At 56.7% G+C, this 17557-nt stretch overlaps 3 protein-coding genes across 3 annotated transcripts; 2 read left to right on the top strand and 1 right to left on the bottom strand.

Moving 5' to 3' along the window:
* Positions 1-769: 769 nt before the first annotated feature.
* Positions 770-10918, top strand: DCS_01405 (non-ribosomal peptide synthetase; the record flags this gene model as incomplete). Its single annotated transcript, XM_040798737.1, has 2 exons — positions 770-9620; positions 9693-10918. 2 exons carry the CDS (start codon positions 770-772, stop codon positions 10916-10918), a joined length of 10077 nt encoding a protein of 3358 aa, XP_040659620.1.
* Positions 10919-12476: 1558 nt separating this feature from the next.
* Positions 12477-14209, top strand: DCS_01406 (uncharacterized protein; the record flags this gene model as incomplete). Its single annotated transcript, XM_040798738.1, has 2 exons — positions 12477-12841; positions 12967-14209. The coding sequence occupies 2 exons, from the start codon at positions 12477-12479 to the stop codon at positions 14207-14209; spliced, it is 1608 nt and encodes a 535-aa protein (XP_040659621.1).
* A 196-nt stretch (positions 14210-14405) lies between these two features.
* DCS_01407 (uncharacterized protein) lies at positions 14406-15617 on the bottom strand (the record flags this gene model as incomplete). The annotated part of the gene is made up of 1 exon (XM_040798739.1): positions 14406-15617. One exon carries the CDS (start codon positions 15615-15617, stop codon positions 14406-14408), a length of 1212 nt encoding a protein of 403 aa, XP_040659622.1.
* Between the last annotated feature and the right edge of the window lie 1940 nt (positions 15618-17557).

Here is a 17557-nt window from a genome sequence, read left to right on the forward strand (position 1 = left end):
GATGCATTTGCTGCGTCGGCAGCACAAGCTACTGCATGACAGAGGTGGTTCCTCCGCCCGCCCCTCCTTCTCCCTCGCGCCGCTCCCCGCGCCCCCCTTTTCCGTCTTCAGCATGTCTACTTGGTAATACGCTGCATACCTGCATGGATACGTTCGGTGCCCGTACCGGGCCGCGGCAGTCGTCGTCCAGGATCAAGGATGGTATATGACCTCCCGGTCGAGTTCGCGCGGGAGCTTGCATTCTGCCGTCAGCCAAGCGCCTGAACGCGCACCCGATTCGGCCGTTTGAAATACGACACGCGATCCTTGCCTCGTAAAATACGAAGGTCTAGGACGCCAAAGCAATATTGGGCCCATGATTATGGCAAGTGTCTTAGAATCTTCTGACATACATTGCTCAATAACGTAATTTGTACTTGTCCAGGCCGTCCACGCCGCTCTGGCGACAGGCCCAAAGCAGATGAGATTGGCACCAAGCCGAACGCTGTAGTGAGACCGAGCAGCGTTGACCGACCCGCTCCGCGAGGCCTGGCATGATCACCATGTCAACTCGATGTCGTGCGGAGCCGAGATGACCGACTTCCTGAGAGAACGGCTCGGTAGCTGCGGGGATATCTTCACGATCGGCTTGCGCTCCGTGTATAAAGCGGCATGAAGACCCGGGCCGGAGCTGTGAGAGCTCGACAACTCTACCAAGCGCCGGATAAAGGTCGTGTTGGATGCCTCCCCATACCTACAATAGTTTATCGAAATTTTCGTCGTCGTCGGAATGCGCCGTTCACTCGACCACGCATCCTCCTGCGTCACCGAGGCTCAGGGGCCCTGGACTCTCGACCATGTCTGGGCCGCAAACTCGTTCGTGCCAGAGGCTATAGAGGCTTGTGTTCACAGTCTTATTAAGCGAGTTGTCTGCCAAAAGCCGGCCTCCATCGCCATCCGATCGCGGGACGGCGACCTGACGTATTCGCAACTGGACCGCCAATCCAGCAACCTGGCGTATCAGTTGCTTTATCGAGGCGTCCGGAAAGGCACCACGGCCGTGTTGTGCTTCGACGACTCCTCGCTGCTGGCACCAATCGCCGCTCTTGCGGTGTCCAAGACAGGCGCTGCGCTGATGGCATTGGATATCACCATGCCTCACGACCAGCTACAGCCCATCATGGCCCAAGTACAATCGCCTCTTTTCATATCATCCGCGGACAGCGCCCATATTGTGCGCCGATTTGGCGCAGACAATCTCCTACTCATCGATCATGGCCTGCTCTCCGAATCAACGCTATTCACCTTGAAGCCTCTCCACGAGCTCCCGGTCGTTAGTCCCTTGGACATCCTCTACCTTGCCTTTACCTCGGGCTTTTCCCCGAACCCCGAATCAGGCAAGAAAATCAAAGGAGCTGCCGTGACGCATCAAAACGTTAGCAGTGCGGCCGTTTATCAACAGCACCTCGGTTCGATATTCACAAACACATTTTGCAGCTACGACTCGGCCCCCCCGGGATCGTATTTGGCATGGTCTATCTTTTTCTACAATTTGATCGCTGGCAGTTGTCTTTGCCTGCCTGGTGCTGTCGAACAGTCGGGCCAGGTTGAGCCACCCATCAAGGAGCCCACCCCTTGCACAATTGTTGCCATGGCTCAGATGCTGGATCCGTCCAAGACCCATGACTTGTTACAGCACTTCGGTACCAAGATTCAAAGCAAACCCGTAGATGATGAGGTAGTCCCCGATGCCGAAAGCATACCGCAAAATGAGGCTCTCGAGGCCAGAAACGAAGCCTCAGAATTAATCCTTCATCCAGGGCCTGGGATTCTCACCTGGGTAGTTGACGTGGTCGATCCGAACATACTGTCTCCCATTGGGGCCGTCGGTGAGCTGTGCCTCGAAGGGCCGCTCCTTGGCCAGGATCATCTCAGCACCTCTGACCGCATTTCATCCTCACGATTCTGGAGAGATCCTTGCTGGCTCCTCCGTGGTTCTGATGCCATTCCAGGTCGTTACAGTTGGGTCTATCGCACCGGTGTCCTTGCGCGATACCTCCCAGATGGACGGCTTGCCCATGTGGGATATCGGCCACTTGACAATGACAAGGACAGCGATGCATCAAGCTCTCAGAACGACTCAGGGCTGGATCTGAAGCTCAACGACGACGAAATCGGCATCAACATGCAGCTCAGCTTGGGAAGTCAATCACCAAAGCCCACACCGAGTGATCTGTCCGACGGGTATGTCTTGATGTCTGAGGTGGATATGAACCTTTCCGACCCCAACCTTGGCCCCGAAGCGCCTTTGCCGTTCTCACTGCTCGATCCTTCTATGAATAAGGAGGAATTAGTGTCCAATACTGCTCATATCTGCCACGTGAGTGCCTCCCAGATTGTCGACATGATGCCGTGCACTCCACTTCAAGAGGGATTAATTGCGCTCACTACAATTCGGCCGGGTGACTACGTGGCAAAAAACGAGTTCGAAATTGGTGAAAAGGTAGATGTGGATAAGCTTCGCCTAGCTTGGAATCAAACTGTGGCTACGAACCCGATACTGCGCACTAGGGTTGTCAGTCTGCCTATTTCAGGGGTTCACGTTCTCCTGCAAGTTGTGCTTGATGACGACATATCGTGGAACTGTGGTGAAGATCAGCGTCATGACGAAGAGCAGGAGGCTGAAAGTGAGCGGCCGATGGGTCTGGGTACGCGTCTCACTCGACTATGCCTTGCCGAAACGGCAGCTGGGGTTCGTCGTCTTACCTGGGAGATTCATCACGCCCTGTACGACGGCTGGAGCTTGCCCCTTCTGTTAAAAGAGGTCGAGAACGCGTACTTCAACCGGCCGAGTTTATGCCTCCAGCCGATGGCAACTTTTATTAAGCACATTCTGAGCCGGAACGAGGCTGCCGAATCAGCCTTCTGGCAGGCGTACTTTCAAAACACCAATGGCAGCCAATTCCCGCCCGAAAAGCCAGGTTACCACGCTCAACCAGACAGCCAGATAACATCGGAGGTCTCGGGTTTAGCTTGGGGTCATGGGGACTATACACCAGCCACGATTGTCAGAGCTGCCTGGGCAGTTGCCATTGCCAACGCGCTTGGCTCAGACGAGGCCCTCTTTGGCGCAACAGTTACCGGCCGCCAAGCACCCTTGGCAGGCATCGAGATCGTGGCCGGTCCCACGATTGCGACTGTTCCTGTTAGAGTATCAGTAAACTGGGATGCTAGATTCGACAATCTGCTCAATGCAGTGCAACGCGAAGCTGCGGATATGATCCCGTACGAGCAAACCGGCCTATCTAAGATTTCTCGCATTAGCGACGATTCCGCCATTGGATGCAAGTTTCAGTCACTATTGGTAGTACAGCCTGCTGATGGCGATGGTGTGCTTGATGAGCGCGAGCCATTCCTGACCGAAGTTGTGGACGGAGAGAGCCTTTTCACCTCGGACACGTACGCAATCGTGGTGGAGTGTCAGCTAGGCTCAGACAGTGTCGATCTGCGGATTGCCTTTGACTCGAGTATAGTTTCCCGCAATCGGATGGATTTCGTCACACAGAATTTTGAGTTTGCCCTCCGTCAGTTGTCCGATACTTGTCAGGGGAAGCTGCGTCTCCGCTGTATCCAGGACGAGCTCTGGGACTTGCACCAAGCCTGGGCCTGGAATGATGTAGTACCAGAGGCGTTCCCGCGCTGCATTCATGATATCTTCTCGCAGAGAGCGTCTGAGAAACCCCTGTCACCTGCCGTCAACGCCTGGGACGGAGACTTCACCTACAAAGACCTGGATGAGCTTTCCAGCGGCCTGGCACTTCATCTCGTCGACACAAATGTCGCGGGAAAGATCGTGCCTCTTCTCTTTGAAAAGTCCAAGTGGATGTCTGTTGCCGTCTTGGCTGTAATGAAGGCCGGCGGCGGTTGTCTCGCGCTGGACTCGAAGCAGCCTTTGGAACGGCTACGGTCCATCGTCAGGCAGGTAGATGCGCCGCTGATCCTATCGTCGATTGCCAACCAATCCATCTCCTCTCAACTTGAGATCAGTCTGAGTGTGACAGTTGGATCGAACTATTCGTGGGAGTCGACGTCGTCCACCTTTCCAATGGTTAGCCCATCCGATGTTCTGTACGTCAACTTCACCTCCGGGAGCACCGGTGTTCCAAAGGGGGCTGTAGTCACACATGGCAACTTTTCCTCGGCGATCGAACATCAGCAAAGGGCACTGGGCTTTTCTTGCTCCTCCCGCGTCTTCGACTTTTCATCCTACTCGTTCGATGCTGCGTGGTGTAACAGTCTGCAGAGCTTCACAAGCGGCGGGTGTCTCTGCGTTCCGTCGCAAGAGGAGCGAGATAATGACCTTGACGGCTGCTTCGAAAAATACAAGGTCAACACCGTCGATCTGACGCCGTCAGTCGCCCGTATCATCAGCCGACCCGCTCTCGCACGACTGTCGACTCTAATCCTTGGCGGCGAAGCAGTTCTCCCTGGTGACCCGTATTTGTCGACGGTCGGCAGTGAGACCAAAGTTTTCAACGTATACGGCCCTGCTGAATGCACACCCACTGCCACTTTTGCCGAGATGACACCAGAAAACATGACCATCGGGCGCGGTGCTGGCGTGTGTGCCTGGGTCATCGATCCCGAGTCACAGACGCCAAGTCGAGTGGGAGCCGTGGGTGAACTCTGGCTGGAAGGCCCGATAGTGGGCAAGGGCTACCTCAACGATGCCGTGAGAACAGAAAAAGTCTTCATAGAAAATCCTCCTTGGCTTGTTCGCGGTATCCCCGATCGACCTGGTAGGACAGGCAGGGCTGGTCGCAGAGGACGACTGTATCGCACCGGAGATCTGGTCCGGCATAACGATGATGGCACGCTGATCTTCGTTGGTCGTGCCGACACGCAGGTCAAGATCCGAGGACAAAGAGTCGAGCTTGGCGACGTCGAGCGGCATGTTCTCGATGCCCTTGTATTGCCTAGAGATCTCTCCGCCCGCGTGACAGCCGAGACGATACGGCCAAAGCAATCCAACAGCACTCTGCTCGTTGCGTTCATCACATTAGAAAATGCTGCATTCTCAACAGAGGAGTCGCATGACATTGTCGTGAAACAGGCGACAGATGGCCTGACAAGACGTCTGCAGGATTCGATTCCTTCCTATCTGGTTCCAGTTGCGTTCATCCCCCTGTCCCAGCTTCCCATCATGGCGAGCGGGAAAGTAGACAGGAAGTCGCTTCAGGCTGTGGCGGAGGAAACCTATCTGCAGTATCGTACCGTGCCCAAAGAGAAGGGGCGCCGACACCGAACGGTAGAACCCTTGACCGAGATCGAGGCTATTCTCCAGAAAATCTGGATGTCCGTCCTAAACCTGACAGTCGACGAGACGTCCATTACCGGAGCATTTGCGAGACTTGGTGGCGATTCCATCACGGCAATGCAGATTATCTCCCAGTGCAAGCTGCATAACATCGTTTTCTCCGTGAGCGACCTCCTCGACGCCTCGACGATCAAAAATCTCGCCACTCGATGCATCATTGCTTCGCCAGCCGATCTCGTGGTTGACGAAGATGATGACAGGGCTGAACCGTTCGATCTGTCTCCTATCCAGCATATGTTCTTTAATGCCTACCCTGAAGGGCTCAACCATTGGAACCAAAGTTTTCTACTGGAGCTAGCCAGACCAGTATCGGTGACTCTTTTGGAAGAAGCCGTGAACGCAGTTGTTCGTCGCCATGCCATGCTTCGCTGCCGCTTCCAAAAGGATCCCGAAACGGGGTATTGGTTTCAGCACATCCTTGAGGGGGAAGATGCCCCATCATCATTTGCGTTCACCGAACACCTCGTAGAGAAGCAGGATCAAATCATCACCATCAGCCAAGCCCGACAGGAATCACTAGATATTCAGCACGGCCCTGTGTTCGCTTGTGATCTATTCCAGACCTTTCGCGGACAAAAACAAATTCTTCTCCTCTCTGCCCATCACGCAGTCATCGATTTGGTGTCGTGGCGCATCATCTGGGGCGATATTGAAGACTACGTATCCCACGGCACGCTTCTGTCTCATCCAACGGCATCGTTCAGGCAATGGTGTCGTCGCCAGGCAAAGATAGCGGCAACACTGTCCCCGACGTCGGTCCTCCCGGTCACCGTCCCTCAACCACAGCTTGAATTTTGGGGGTTTTCTGAGTTCGAAAACACATTCACAGATTGCCAAGCGTACACAAAGACGCTTGACAACCGCTGCAGCGGTGCTCTGTTTGGAAGTTGCAACGACGCTCTTCACAGCCAACCAATCGACATCATTATCGGTGCACTCCTTCACTCCTTTGTGAATACATTTCCCGAACGCGAGCCTGCTGCTGTCTGGGTCGAGGGTCACGGGAGAGAACATTCCGAGGGCCTTCCCGACGTCGCGAGCACTGTTGGCTGGTTCACGACGCTGCACCCCCTGGCGCTTCCCGTCACCATAGCAAGCTCAGTCATAGATGCTGTCACCCTTGCCAAGGACACTCGGAAGCGTATTCCCAACAAGGGCCAGCCATATTTCTCGTGCCGTTACCTCAGCGAATCCGGACGCAAGGCGTTTGATGGGCAGGATATCTCTGAGCTCACCCTCAACTTCACCGGCCAGTTTCAGCAGCTTGAAAGCGACGATGGCCTGTTTAAGCGTCCAGACGATCTTGGAGGCGAACATGAGGGAGACATGGATCTGGTCGAAATGTCGCCCTTGGCTAGGCGATTTACCTTGATCGAAATCAACGCCGAGGTGGAGCAAGGACAGCTCGAGGTCACCTTTCAGGTCCACAAGAAGATGAAACACCAGAAAAGACTCGCAGACTGGACGGAGATGTTTGCTCAAACACTAATTTCGGCAATCGATGAACTCTTGTTAACAGCTCCCACCATGACACTCAGCGACCTCCCCCTCCTGCCTTTGTCGTACAAAGGACTCGACACCCTACTGAATCAGCAGCTCCCTCGTGCCGGAATTCAGCTAGCCGACGTCGTTGACATGTACCCTTGCTCGCCGCTGCAAGAAGGCATACTGATCAGCGCTCAAAAGGAGGCGGCTTCGTACGCTACATTTTCGGTTTGGCGCTGTGTTCCGCCTTCCGGCTCGGCGGCAGTATCGGCTTCGCAGCTTGGCAGAGCTTGGAAAGCCGTGACGAAGCGACATACGATTCTGCAATCTGTATTTTGCATACACCCAGAGGGTAAAGGCTTCATTCAGGTGGTTCTAGCCGGCCTTGAGCCCCGAATTACGTTTCACGTCGCCGCAGAGGGCGAAAGTCCAAGAGAGGTATTGTCTCGTCTGGAACGTCCGAGTTTCGGCGCAAACGAGGCAGAACACGCTTTCAGCATCTGCCAATCGGCCACTGGCGAGGTGGCTTGCCGGCTGGATGTGAGCCATAGCCTCATCGATGCTTCGAGCATGACCTGTTTGGTAGGCGACATCATCAACACCTATCAGGGCGTCAGCTTGGCTCCGGCCACACCATTCATGGAAATGGTTCGGTACATTTCAAAGATACCAAAAGCACAAAGAATTGCTTCGTGGGAAAAATTGCTGCGAAACGTTCAGCCTTGCGTGTTCCCCATCTCTCGCACCAGCCAACAGAGGCAAGAGAGCTTCAACGACATCTCCATCTCTCACTCCGCCATCGCCGGCGTCGCAGACTTCTGCAAGGATATGGGTATCACTCGATCTGTTTTTATGCAAGTCGCTTGGTCCATGGTCCTTTCTCAATATACCTGCAAGAAGGAGGTCTGTTTTGGCTACCTCGCGAACGGCAGAGACGCGCCAGTCGATGGCATCGAGGCCATGGTTGGCCCCCTCGTGAACCTTTTGATCAGCCGGGTCGACCTTGGGAAATCGGCCAAGGACGTGCTTCAGACAACATCGCAAAACTCCATCAAGCATCTCCGCATCCAGCACACGTCACTCGCGGAGATCCAGCATCACCTCGGTTTCTCGGAGAGACTTTTCAACACGGCGATATCGATCCGTGGATCTGACAAGACGGGAAACCTCCAACAGCAGACACTTTCATTTGAACCGTACGGCGGCGAAGACCCACACGAGTTTGACATTGGATTAAATGCCATTATTGATGGGAACATCATGGACGTTGTCGTGGATTACCGCGAGCCATACATTACACGACATGTCGCTCAAGAAGCCGCGAGCGTTCTCACCAAGGCGATTCGGTACCTGTTGACCACCACCGTTGGCCACGACGTTGATGCCGACGATGCACAGCAGTCGCTCTTTGACGGATTCTTCAAGGCCCTTGTCGGCGAGGATGAGCTTGCCACCAGGGAGTTTTGGCAGTCTCAGTTCACCAACATGGAGGGCTCGCACTTCCCAGTTGTAAGGGCAGGCGACCTAATTGAAGCCGACAAAGAAGTGAATCTGCATCTGAAAGACGTGAATCTAAGGGGCCATGGGGACTTGACACCAACCACGATAGTAAGAGCCGCATGGGCCCTGCTCGCGAGTTGCATGACGGGCACCAATGAAGGATTATTTGGCGTCAGTGCGGAAGCAGTTGGGACGGTGGTCCCAGTTCGCGTCTTGCTGGACCCGCAGAGTACCGTTGGCGGTTATCTTCATGCGATGCAACGGCAAACCGAGGACATGGCTCGATTTGAGCGAACCGGGCTTTGCTGGATCAGTTCCATGAGCGAGGAAGCCGCTCAGGCGTGTGAGTTCCAGACAGTCATTCAAGTGATGGATGAGGGTGCGGAGGGCAATCAAATCCAAAGCACGCATCCCTGTGCTATTTTTCTTTCGTGCAAGGTCGGCATGAGCGACGCCAACATTTGCCTCCGTTTTGACTCGGACGTGCTTGGGGAACAGCAGGCCATGAGACTTGGATTCCAGCTGGAGCACCTGTTGCATCAACTCCTCGACGTACATTTGAGATGCCACGCACTTGAAAGCCTCAGCCTGGTAGCAAGACGAGATTTGGAGCAGATTTGGGATTGGAACGGCACGGTCCCGGAACCGTTGGATGCATGCGTCCACGAGCTCGTCGCTCAAGTAGCGAACCAACAGCCGGACGCGCCAGCCGTGTGCGCCTGGGACGGTGACTTGTCGTACCGACAAGTGGACGAGCTCTCGACAAAGTTGGCGATGGACTTAGTTCGTCTAGGCGTCGGTTCCGGGACGATCGTTCCGCTACTTTTTGAGAAATCCATGTGGATGCCCGTGGCAGCGCTCGCTGTCATGAAAGCCGGGGCCGGGGCCGTTGCCACCGACACAGCATCGCAGCCGGAAGAAAGACTTTGGGCGATTACGCAACAAACCAAGGCCAGAGTTTGCTTGTCTTCGGTCACCAACGAGAGCCTGGCAAGCCGGTTGGGCGCGGACGTGGTGGTGGTCGGTCCAGACCGGCTCAGAACCTCCCCTGCTGGCCAGCAGCTGCCCAAGGTGAGCCCGGACGACTTGCTCTACGTCATCTTCACCTCGGGCACGACCGGCACACCAAAGGGCGCCATGGTGAGCCACAGGAATTTCTCCAGCGCCATGAGGCACCAGAGGGAGGCTCTCGGGTATGAGAAAGGGACTCGAGTGCTGGACTTTTCTTCGTACGCGTTCGACGTGTTTTGGTCGAACATGCTCAACGCACTGACGGCTGGTAAGAATTTCCAGAGAGACACATCTCCTCCCCCCCCCCCATGACGACTGCTAACGGAGTTGCGCACAACAGGCGGCTGCTTTTGCATACCTTCGACGGAACAACGGCAGGACGACTTGTCCGGGACCCTACGCAAGTACGCGATCACGCTTGCCGACTTTACGCCCACGATTGCCCGTCACATCAGAGGCCTCGAGAGCGTTTCGACGCTCGTCTTGGGTGGCGAGGTGGTCCTGGCCAGCGATCGTGACCTGGCCAACGAGGACGCACGGGTCAGGAGCGCCTACGGCCCCGCCGAGTGCACGCCGACGGCGACGATCCAAAACTTGACCGTGGGCGGCCGAGGTGGTCTCGGGCGCGGGGCGGGCGTCTGCACATGGGTCGTCGACCCGGACAAGGCAAGCAGGCTCATGCCCGTGGGTGCGCCCGGGGAGCTGTGGCTGGAGGGTGCGCTCGTGGGCTCCGGGTACCTCAACGATGAGGAACGGACGGCGACGGCATTTGTCCAGGACCCCGAGTGGCTGGTTCTGGGCGTTCCGGGCCGGCGACCGGGACGGCACGGGCGACTGTACCGAACGGGAGACGTGGTGCAATACGCCGACGACGGATCGCTGCACTTCATCGGCCGCAAGGACACGCAGGTCAAACTCCACGGGCAGCGCATCGAGCTGGAGGAGGTTGAGCGGGCGGTCAAGAAGGCTCTGCAGAGGCAAGGGGAGGCGATGACAAATGCGCAGGTCGTTGCGGAAGTGGTCGAGCCGCAGGGGACGGGGGCCGAGCTGCTGGCCGCCTTCGTACGTCTTGGCGGCCCGCACGACGCGCACGACGATGACGCCGTCAAGCAGGCAACGGTCGGCATCAGGGACGAGCTGCGTGCCGTGCTTCCGCCGTACATGGTACCTTCACTCTACGTCCCGCTCGAGACGATTCCCAGGATGCCGACGGGGAAGGTCGACCGTCGACAGCTCAGGGCCGCAGGTTCTCGGCTCACCGGCAAGGACTTGGCGGCGCTCAGCCGTGTGACCGGCGAATGGCGGGCGCCGCGAACAGGTGCCGAGCGGCGGGTCCAGGAACTCTGGGCGGAAATCACAAAGGTTGGGCGGGAGAGCATCGGCATCGACGACAGCTTCTTCCGCATCGGCGGCGATTCTCTTGGCGCCATGCGACTCGTCGGGCTCGCCCACGACAGGGGCGTGCCGACGCTGACGGTGAGGGACGTGTTCCAGAAGCCGATCCTTCGCGACCTCGCCGCCCTCGACATCTGGGGCGACGGCGTGAGCTTGGGGGCGAGCGGATGAAGGAGCAGGCCGACGAACAGAGTAGCTTGTGCCGACGATCAGCCGGCAGCTTTCCTGCTTTCGCTTCATGCGCCCGTCTTGGGGTAGGGATGATGTCCACGATGCACATCGACGGCTGGGGCGAAGGGGGCAAAGAAGAAGGCCAAAAAAAGAAACGGATATGCAGTCGACGGACGCGTGACGCAGTTGCGTGCAGGAGGCTGGTTCGGGATCCTGGTGCCGGCCTTCCGAGGCATCCCAGTTAGTGAGCGTGCCGTCAGCTGGTCGGCGCTACGATTGGCTCGTCAGGCGGGTTCGACGGGCTAGCGGCGCCGTTGGGGCATCCGCTAGACCTGCGGAGGAAGTTGGTGGATCCTTGGCGCCGATGCTCGGTACCAGCATTACCTACTGTGCTACGGAGTACGGTACAGGTACAGTTGTAATACTCGGTACCTATGGTTCAGTACCGCTCGCAAGTACGGATACAAGTGTTACAGTACGCGTCCGCCTACCAACACAGGTACTCGGTATTTGCAGCAGACGGCGGTAGGTGTACGTACTCCGTACTTGAGTGCACGCTAGTACTCCGTACCCACTGTACATGTACTGGGTTGCTTACTTGCATGTACATGTACTTAAGTAAGTGAATGCGCTCGCGGTCATACGAAGTAGGAAGGATCACCATCCGTCCATGTCCATGTCCATGCACCTACGAGCATTGAGATGGACGGAGTACGGAGTGCAAGTACTACCAAGTGAGTAGCACAGCAAGTAATAATTGCCATGTAGGTACTGTGGGTAGGTGTAGGTGCAGAAATACGGTGGTACATATACCCATATACGGAGAGTATGACGGCGCGAATCACTCGTGTGCTACGGAGTACAGTGCTCCGTGCTTTTACAAGGATTGTGCCTAGTGCCTAGGTAGGTACCTACAGTACAGTGCATGCATGTACACCTGCTTGTAGGTACCTAAGTAGATGTGCGCATGGAAGTATCAGTTACATGCAAGGCAATAATGCTGGCAGTGCTTCCTACTGACACGCCTGCTCGCGGAAGTAGGGGGTACCTTTGGGTAGGTCGCATTCAGGTCCAGGTACGAAGGGGACGTGCGAGTTCGGAGTCGTAGTGGCAATCGCAACACGGAATCCTCTACTTTTTTTTTCAGCACCAACGAGGAGGTGAGAATTCTCGTCGCTGCAACTGCGCTATTATTGGTCTCACGACCGGAGTATTGTCTGACAGGCGATGAGGAAGAGTGGCCAAGTACCTGCTTAGGCATGGAGTGTACGTGTATCCGTACAATACGTACGTGCTCTTGGCAGCAAGGACGCCGGATACGCAGCAATCGCGCTGAGCACCACCAGTCCGTACGGAGTATATAATACTTACCTTGCCGCTACCTTCCACCGGCCACCTGCTGCTTGCTCCCCAAGTAGCTACTTCCCTGCGTTGCTCGCTCACACCACCACCGAGAAATCTTCCTCTCCTCCCATTCCCGCCTTTTCCTCCTTTCCCCCTCTCCCCTCGTTCTCTCGCCACACGGCCGTCTCGCATCCAGCAACGCTGCCCGGCCAAGATGGACCTCCTCCAGTCGGCCGAGTTTTCCGACCGCACGCAGAAGGCCATCGATCGCCACCATGTGACGGGGCTCGCCATCGCCCTCGTCCAGGACGGGAAGCTGGCCTCCAAGGGTTTCGGCAAGGCCTCGCTGAACCCACCCCGAGACTTCACGGCCGATTCGCTCATCTGCGTCGGCTCGGCATCCAAGTCTCTCACGGCCGCCGCCGTGGCCCTGATGGTCAACGACGACGAAAAGTATCCCGAGGTTCAGTACGAGGCGACCATGTCCAGCCTGCTGCCGGACGATTTCGTCATGCCCGGGACGGACCACGCCCACGTGACGCTGGAAGACGTGCTCAGCCATCGTACCGGCATGCCACCGTAAGCGTCCTCCCCCCGAGCCCCCCCCCCCCCCCCCCTTCCCCTGGCCCTTGGCCCTTGGCCCTTGGCCCTTGGCCCTTGGCCCTTGCCGCCCAAGTCGCTGAAGAAGGACGGCCTTGCCGCAGCCACGAGATGGCCCTTTTCGGTGCCCAGGCAAAGAGCCCCAATCGTGCCGACGACGCGCGCTCGATCACGAGGAAACTGCGACACCTGCCCGTGGTGGCGGCCAACGGAGAAAAGTTCGTCTACTGCAACATGATGTACACGGCGGCGAGCCATCTGGTGGAACAAAAGTCGGGCACCTCCTTCTCTGATTTCCTCGAGGAGAACCTGCTCGGTCCCCTCCGCCTGGACTCGACGGCTCTCCTCCTCGAGCGCGCGCAGGAGAAGGGTTTGGGCCATCGGGTTGCGGCGGGGTACGTGCGGTCGAGAAAGACGGGGCAGCCAAGCGAGGCTCCGCCTCTTGCGGGCACTCCCGAGTCCCAAGGGGCCGGTCAAATTTTTTCGACGGCCAACGACTACGCCAAGTGGGTCAAGGCCATGATGCATCGCGAAGGCCCCATAACGGACCGCGTCTACCAGGGTCTCACCAAGAAGCGGATGCTGCAGGACCCTCCGACCGAGGGCATGAGCGAGGACCAGATGATATACTACTCGTTCGGCTGGGACGTTCGCCAGTACCGAGGGCACACCATCGTCTCCCACGACGGCGGCGACATCGGCTGCCAATGCAACCACTTTTTCGTTCCCGAGCTCAAGTTCGGCGGCGCCATCTTCAGCAACTCAGACCACGCCGGTCCTCTGGTCAGCCAGCTCACGTTCCAGGTCATCGACGAGGTGCTGCAGGGGCCGCAACCCGCCAAGTCGCTCAGGCCGAGGTCCGACGTGTCCACGTCGGGCTCCGGGACCGGTTCCGGCAGCGGCTCGGGCTCGGATTCGGACGCCGACGAGGCTGACGATGCCGACGGTTCGGACGCCGACGACTCCGACAGCGAGTACATGGCCGAGGTGGAGGAGGAGTTGCTGCAAGAGCTCTGCCCGGGCATCAAGCGACGCGAGCCCCAGAAGCTGCCCCTCGGCGCCTACATCGGACAGTATCGGCACGCCGGCTACGGACACATCACCGTGGAGGAACGAGACGGTTCCCTCGTCGTCGATGCCATGGATCGCTCTCTGGGTTTTATCCTCACGCTTCAGCACGTCTGCGGCCAGACCAAGTATCTTGCAAGGCTAAAGGTGGATTCCTTCGAGGACGACTCGCTCATCAAAGGAGAGTTCGATCTCGACAAGGAGCAGCGAGCCACGAGGGTCGGGCTGCATCTCGAGGATGGCATGGACGAGTACGTCTGGTTCGACAGGGTCGAGTGAGCGAAAGAAAAAAAAATGGACACGTTAATGAGTGTATACCGGCCGGCGTGGCCTTGGTGATCCGGACAGCAGCTTGGGAGACGTAGATGCATAGACGGGCCGTTGTGGACGCCCAAGTCGGATTAGAGATGACACAGGGTGCGAGCAAAGTCTTGAGTACTTGATTGGCGTAGCCTGCCGTCAATCAATGGCACTATCAGTCAAACGTCGTCTTCGTGCCCGTGTGCGTCACGACGGCACCCGTCAGCCTCGCCACCTGGATGTCCGTGGCCTCCTTGAGCGGCTTGATCGTCTTGGCCTTGTCCGCCCCGTCGTCGCCGTGGCCCGAGTGTCCGCCGAACCTCTCCCGAGGCAGCCTGCCGTTCGCCTCGGTCGCCGGCTTGCCCCCCCCTTGGCCGCCGCCGGTGAAGCGCTTCTTGTACCGCGTCTGGTCGTCCTCGGCCAGTTCGAGCTTCAGCTGCCGCCCCTGCATCCGGTTCACCCACCATTTCCTCGTCTTGAACTGTCGCTCCTTCTTGCCCTCGTCTCCGCCCTCGTCCTCGTCCGGTTCGTCGCCGCCGTCCCGCTTGAAGTCGTCCTCGGTCTCGATGGCCTCCTTGATCTTGACGAAACCCTTGACGGCCCAGGCGGCGGCCTCGGCCTCCTTGAACTTGACCCAGCCGAATCCCTTGCATTTGCCGCTGTCCTCAAACGTCGCCAGCTTCACCCACTCGATCTCGCCGCACTTTTCAAAGTTCCTCCGCAGGTCGTCCTCGGTCGTCTTGAAGCCCATGTTGCCGACGAAGACCTTTCTGCTCGCCTCGACATCCTTCTTCTGGAGCTTGCCGCGGGAAGCCTCGTCGCCGTCGCCGTCGCCGTCTTCTTTCGCCTTGGCCGGTCTGCCTTCGAACGAGGTCGAGTCCTTGATGAGGATGCTTCGGCCGCCGAGGCCCGTTTCGGAGAGCGCGATGGCCGCGACCTTGGGTCCGAGCTCGGCAAAGTCGACGTAGGCAAAGCCTTTGTTCGCCGGCTTCTTCGTCTTGTCTCGGCCGGGCTCCTTCACCGTCGGCAGCTTGATACGCGTGATGGATTCATCCTTGATCACCTCGCCCGAGTTGTCGACCAGCCATCGTCGCAGATCGGCTGCCGTGAGCGTGAAGGGAAGGTTGCCGATCCAGACGCCATGTTCCGACCGAGTCTTGGCCTTATTGCCCTTGTTCTCCTCGTCGTCGCCGTCCTTTTCGTCGTCGCTCGAGGCTGCCTTGGCAGGGAGAGCCTTGCCTTTTTTCAGCGCACGACGGGCTCGCTTGGACGGTGGCTCCGGCGCCGCAAGATCAACCTCGATCTCGTCAACGGCAGCGGACTTGCGCTTTGCTGACGAGGACCTGGGCACCTCCTCCTGGCAAGGGGTTTCTTCTTTTTTCGTCATCGGTACGTGACGCAGTGCTGGCGGCGGAAGCAAAGGAAGGAAGGTCAACGTCCGGTATGAAGGATGAGGCTGGCATGGACGCAAAAGCGGCTGCCAGAAATTTTTGGCTCAGGCCTTGGCGATAAGCGATAAGCGATTCGCTGCCGACGGATGCCCCGCCGAGAGCGGGTTGGCGGGGATGTCATGGGTTTTTGATGGTAGGGGTACCTCTAAGTAAGTACTCCGTAAGTTAGTAAGTATTATTTCTGCACTTACATATTTGCAGAGTCCTTGTACATTTACATACGGAGTACGGAGTACGGAGTACATGTACATGTACGGAGTAATCACAACCAAGTACACAGTACACTTGTATACGGAGTAATAAGCAAGTACAGTACATTGCACACCACAGAGCTTTGTGCTATGAGCTGTGACTTGTGGATGCACATCCCATTTCAATACAAGCACTCGAACCAGGCCAATAAAACCAATACGATGACTCCAGTTCAACTACGGAGTACGACTACTTGTACTCCTTACATGTGCTGCAATGATTGAGTACAAGTGCGCTACGGAGTACAGTAGTGCATAAGTATGTGGACGGTACTTGCTTGTATGCTCCGTACCTGGACGATACATATCCTTGTTGTACCGATACGGAGCTGAGATAAGTACTCACGTGTACTTCTTACAGTGCTAGGTATACTTACTACCCGTACATGCAGGTGTACCGAGTACTGTGCAGTGTTAGTAGGTAAGTGCTTGAACGGCATACGCACTAGGTACCATTACCTCATACTGTACGTTCATCAAATGGCACTCCGTAGCTGGCTCATGGAAAGCGTACACTGGTACGGAGTTGGGTCAAGTACTACCTATCCTGTACATCAGTCGTCGTTTTCGAATTTCATTATCCGGAACTTCAAGTCATACTAGCCTGTGAGGATTGACTCGCTGCTGCCAAAGGCGTACAGACTATCGCAGAGGCCACGCGCTCGTATTTTGTCCGTGCTTTCCCGCTGGCTGCGATCCTCCAACGCTTGCCAGGGATCGTCGGTGGCTACTTCACAAGCGCAGCAAGCCTTCTTCCACGGAGAAGTGTTCGCCACAAACGTCGTGCTGCTGGGTTTCCTGGTCCTTCGCAGCGAGGGGCTCGGAGGTCGACGATGCCGCACAGATGGTGCAATTTGCGCATGCCGTCCGTCGGGGCTTGGGAGCACGGTGCCACTGGCGAAGGCTTGCATTTTTATCGCCGCAATTCGCACTGTTCGGGTGCTGCACGGAGTACATATACTCCGGCCAGTAAGTACTCCGTACATGTTCTTGTATTAATCTCCGTACGGAGTACTCTGTGCATGGATGCAGCAGTTTACTTGCATGTTGGTACTAAAGCCCTCGTACCACAAGTAAGTAGGTTACGGTACGTACTTGGTACTCCGTACAGCCATGGCCCTTTCCATGCTGGTGGTGGCTGGTGGCTGGTCGCTGTGTTGGCCATGTCTTATTACTGACAGAGGCAGCTGATTGAGTTGGGCTTGGCACTGCAGGGCTTCACTAGATGGAGCAGCCACACGCACAAGCACTCGTACTAGGTATGGTACGGAGGACAGTCTGGAGTACGCTTGTACACCTACTTGTACATTCAGTAATATACCTAGTATTACGGAATACGGAGTATTACCACGCAAGTACTCCGTACCTCCAGGTACAATACGTGCAGAAGAAATGGACCGTACTTGTACTGCACATGCACATATTTATGGTCCGTTGAGATGTGTTCTCGAATTGCCTGCTCCATTTTACAGCAAGTATTAGTATTAATAGTTGGTATCCAGGAACGTGTGTGAGGACGAGTTTCTGCATGACAAAACGATGGCCAACAACTTACCCCACGGAAGAGGACTGTCATTCTTGCACAATCCCACACCTAGCTACCGCAGAGCGGCAGCTTGCAACTG

Source organism: Drechmeria coniospora, chromosome 01, assembly GCF_001625195.1.
Source record: "Drechmeria coniospora strain ARSEF 6962 chromosome 01, whole genome shotgun sequence".
NCBI lineage: Eukaryota > Fungi > Ascomycota > Sordariomycetes > Hypocreales > Ophiocordycipitaceae > Drechmeria > Drechmeria coniospora.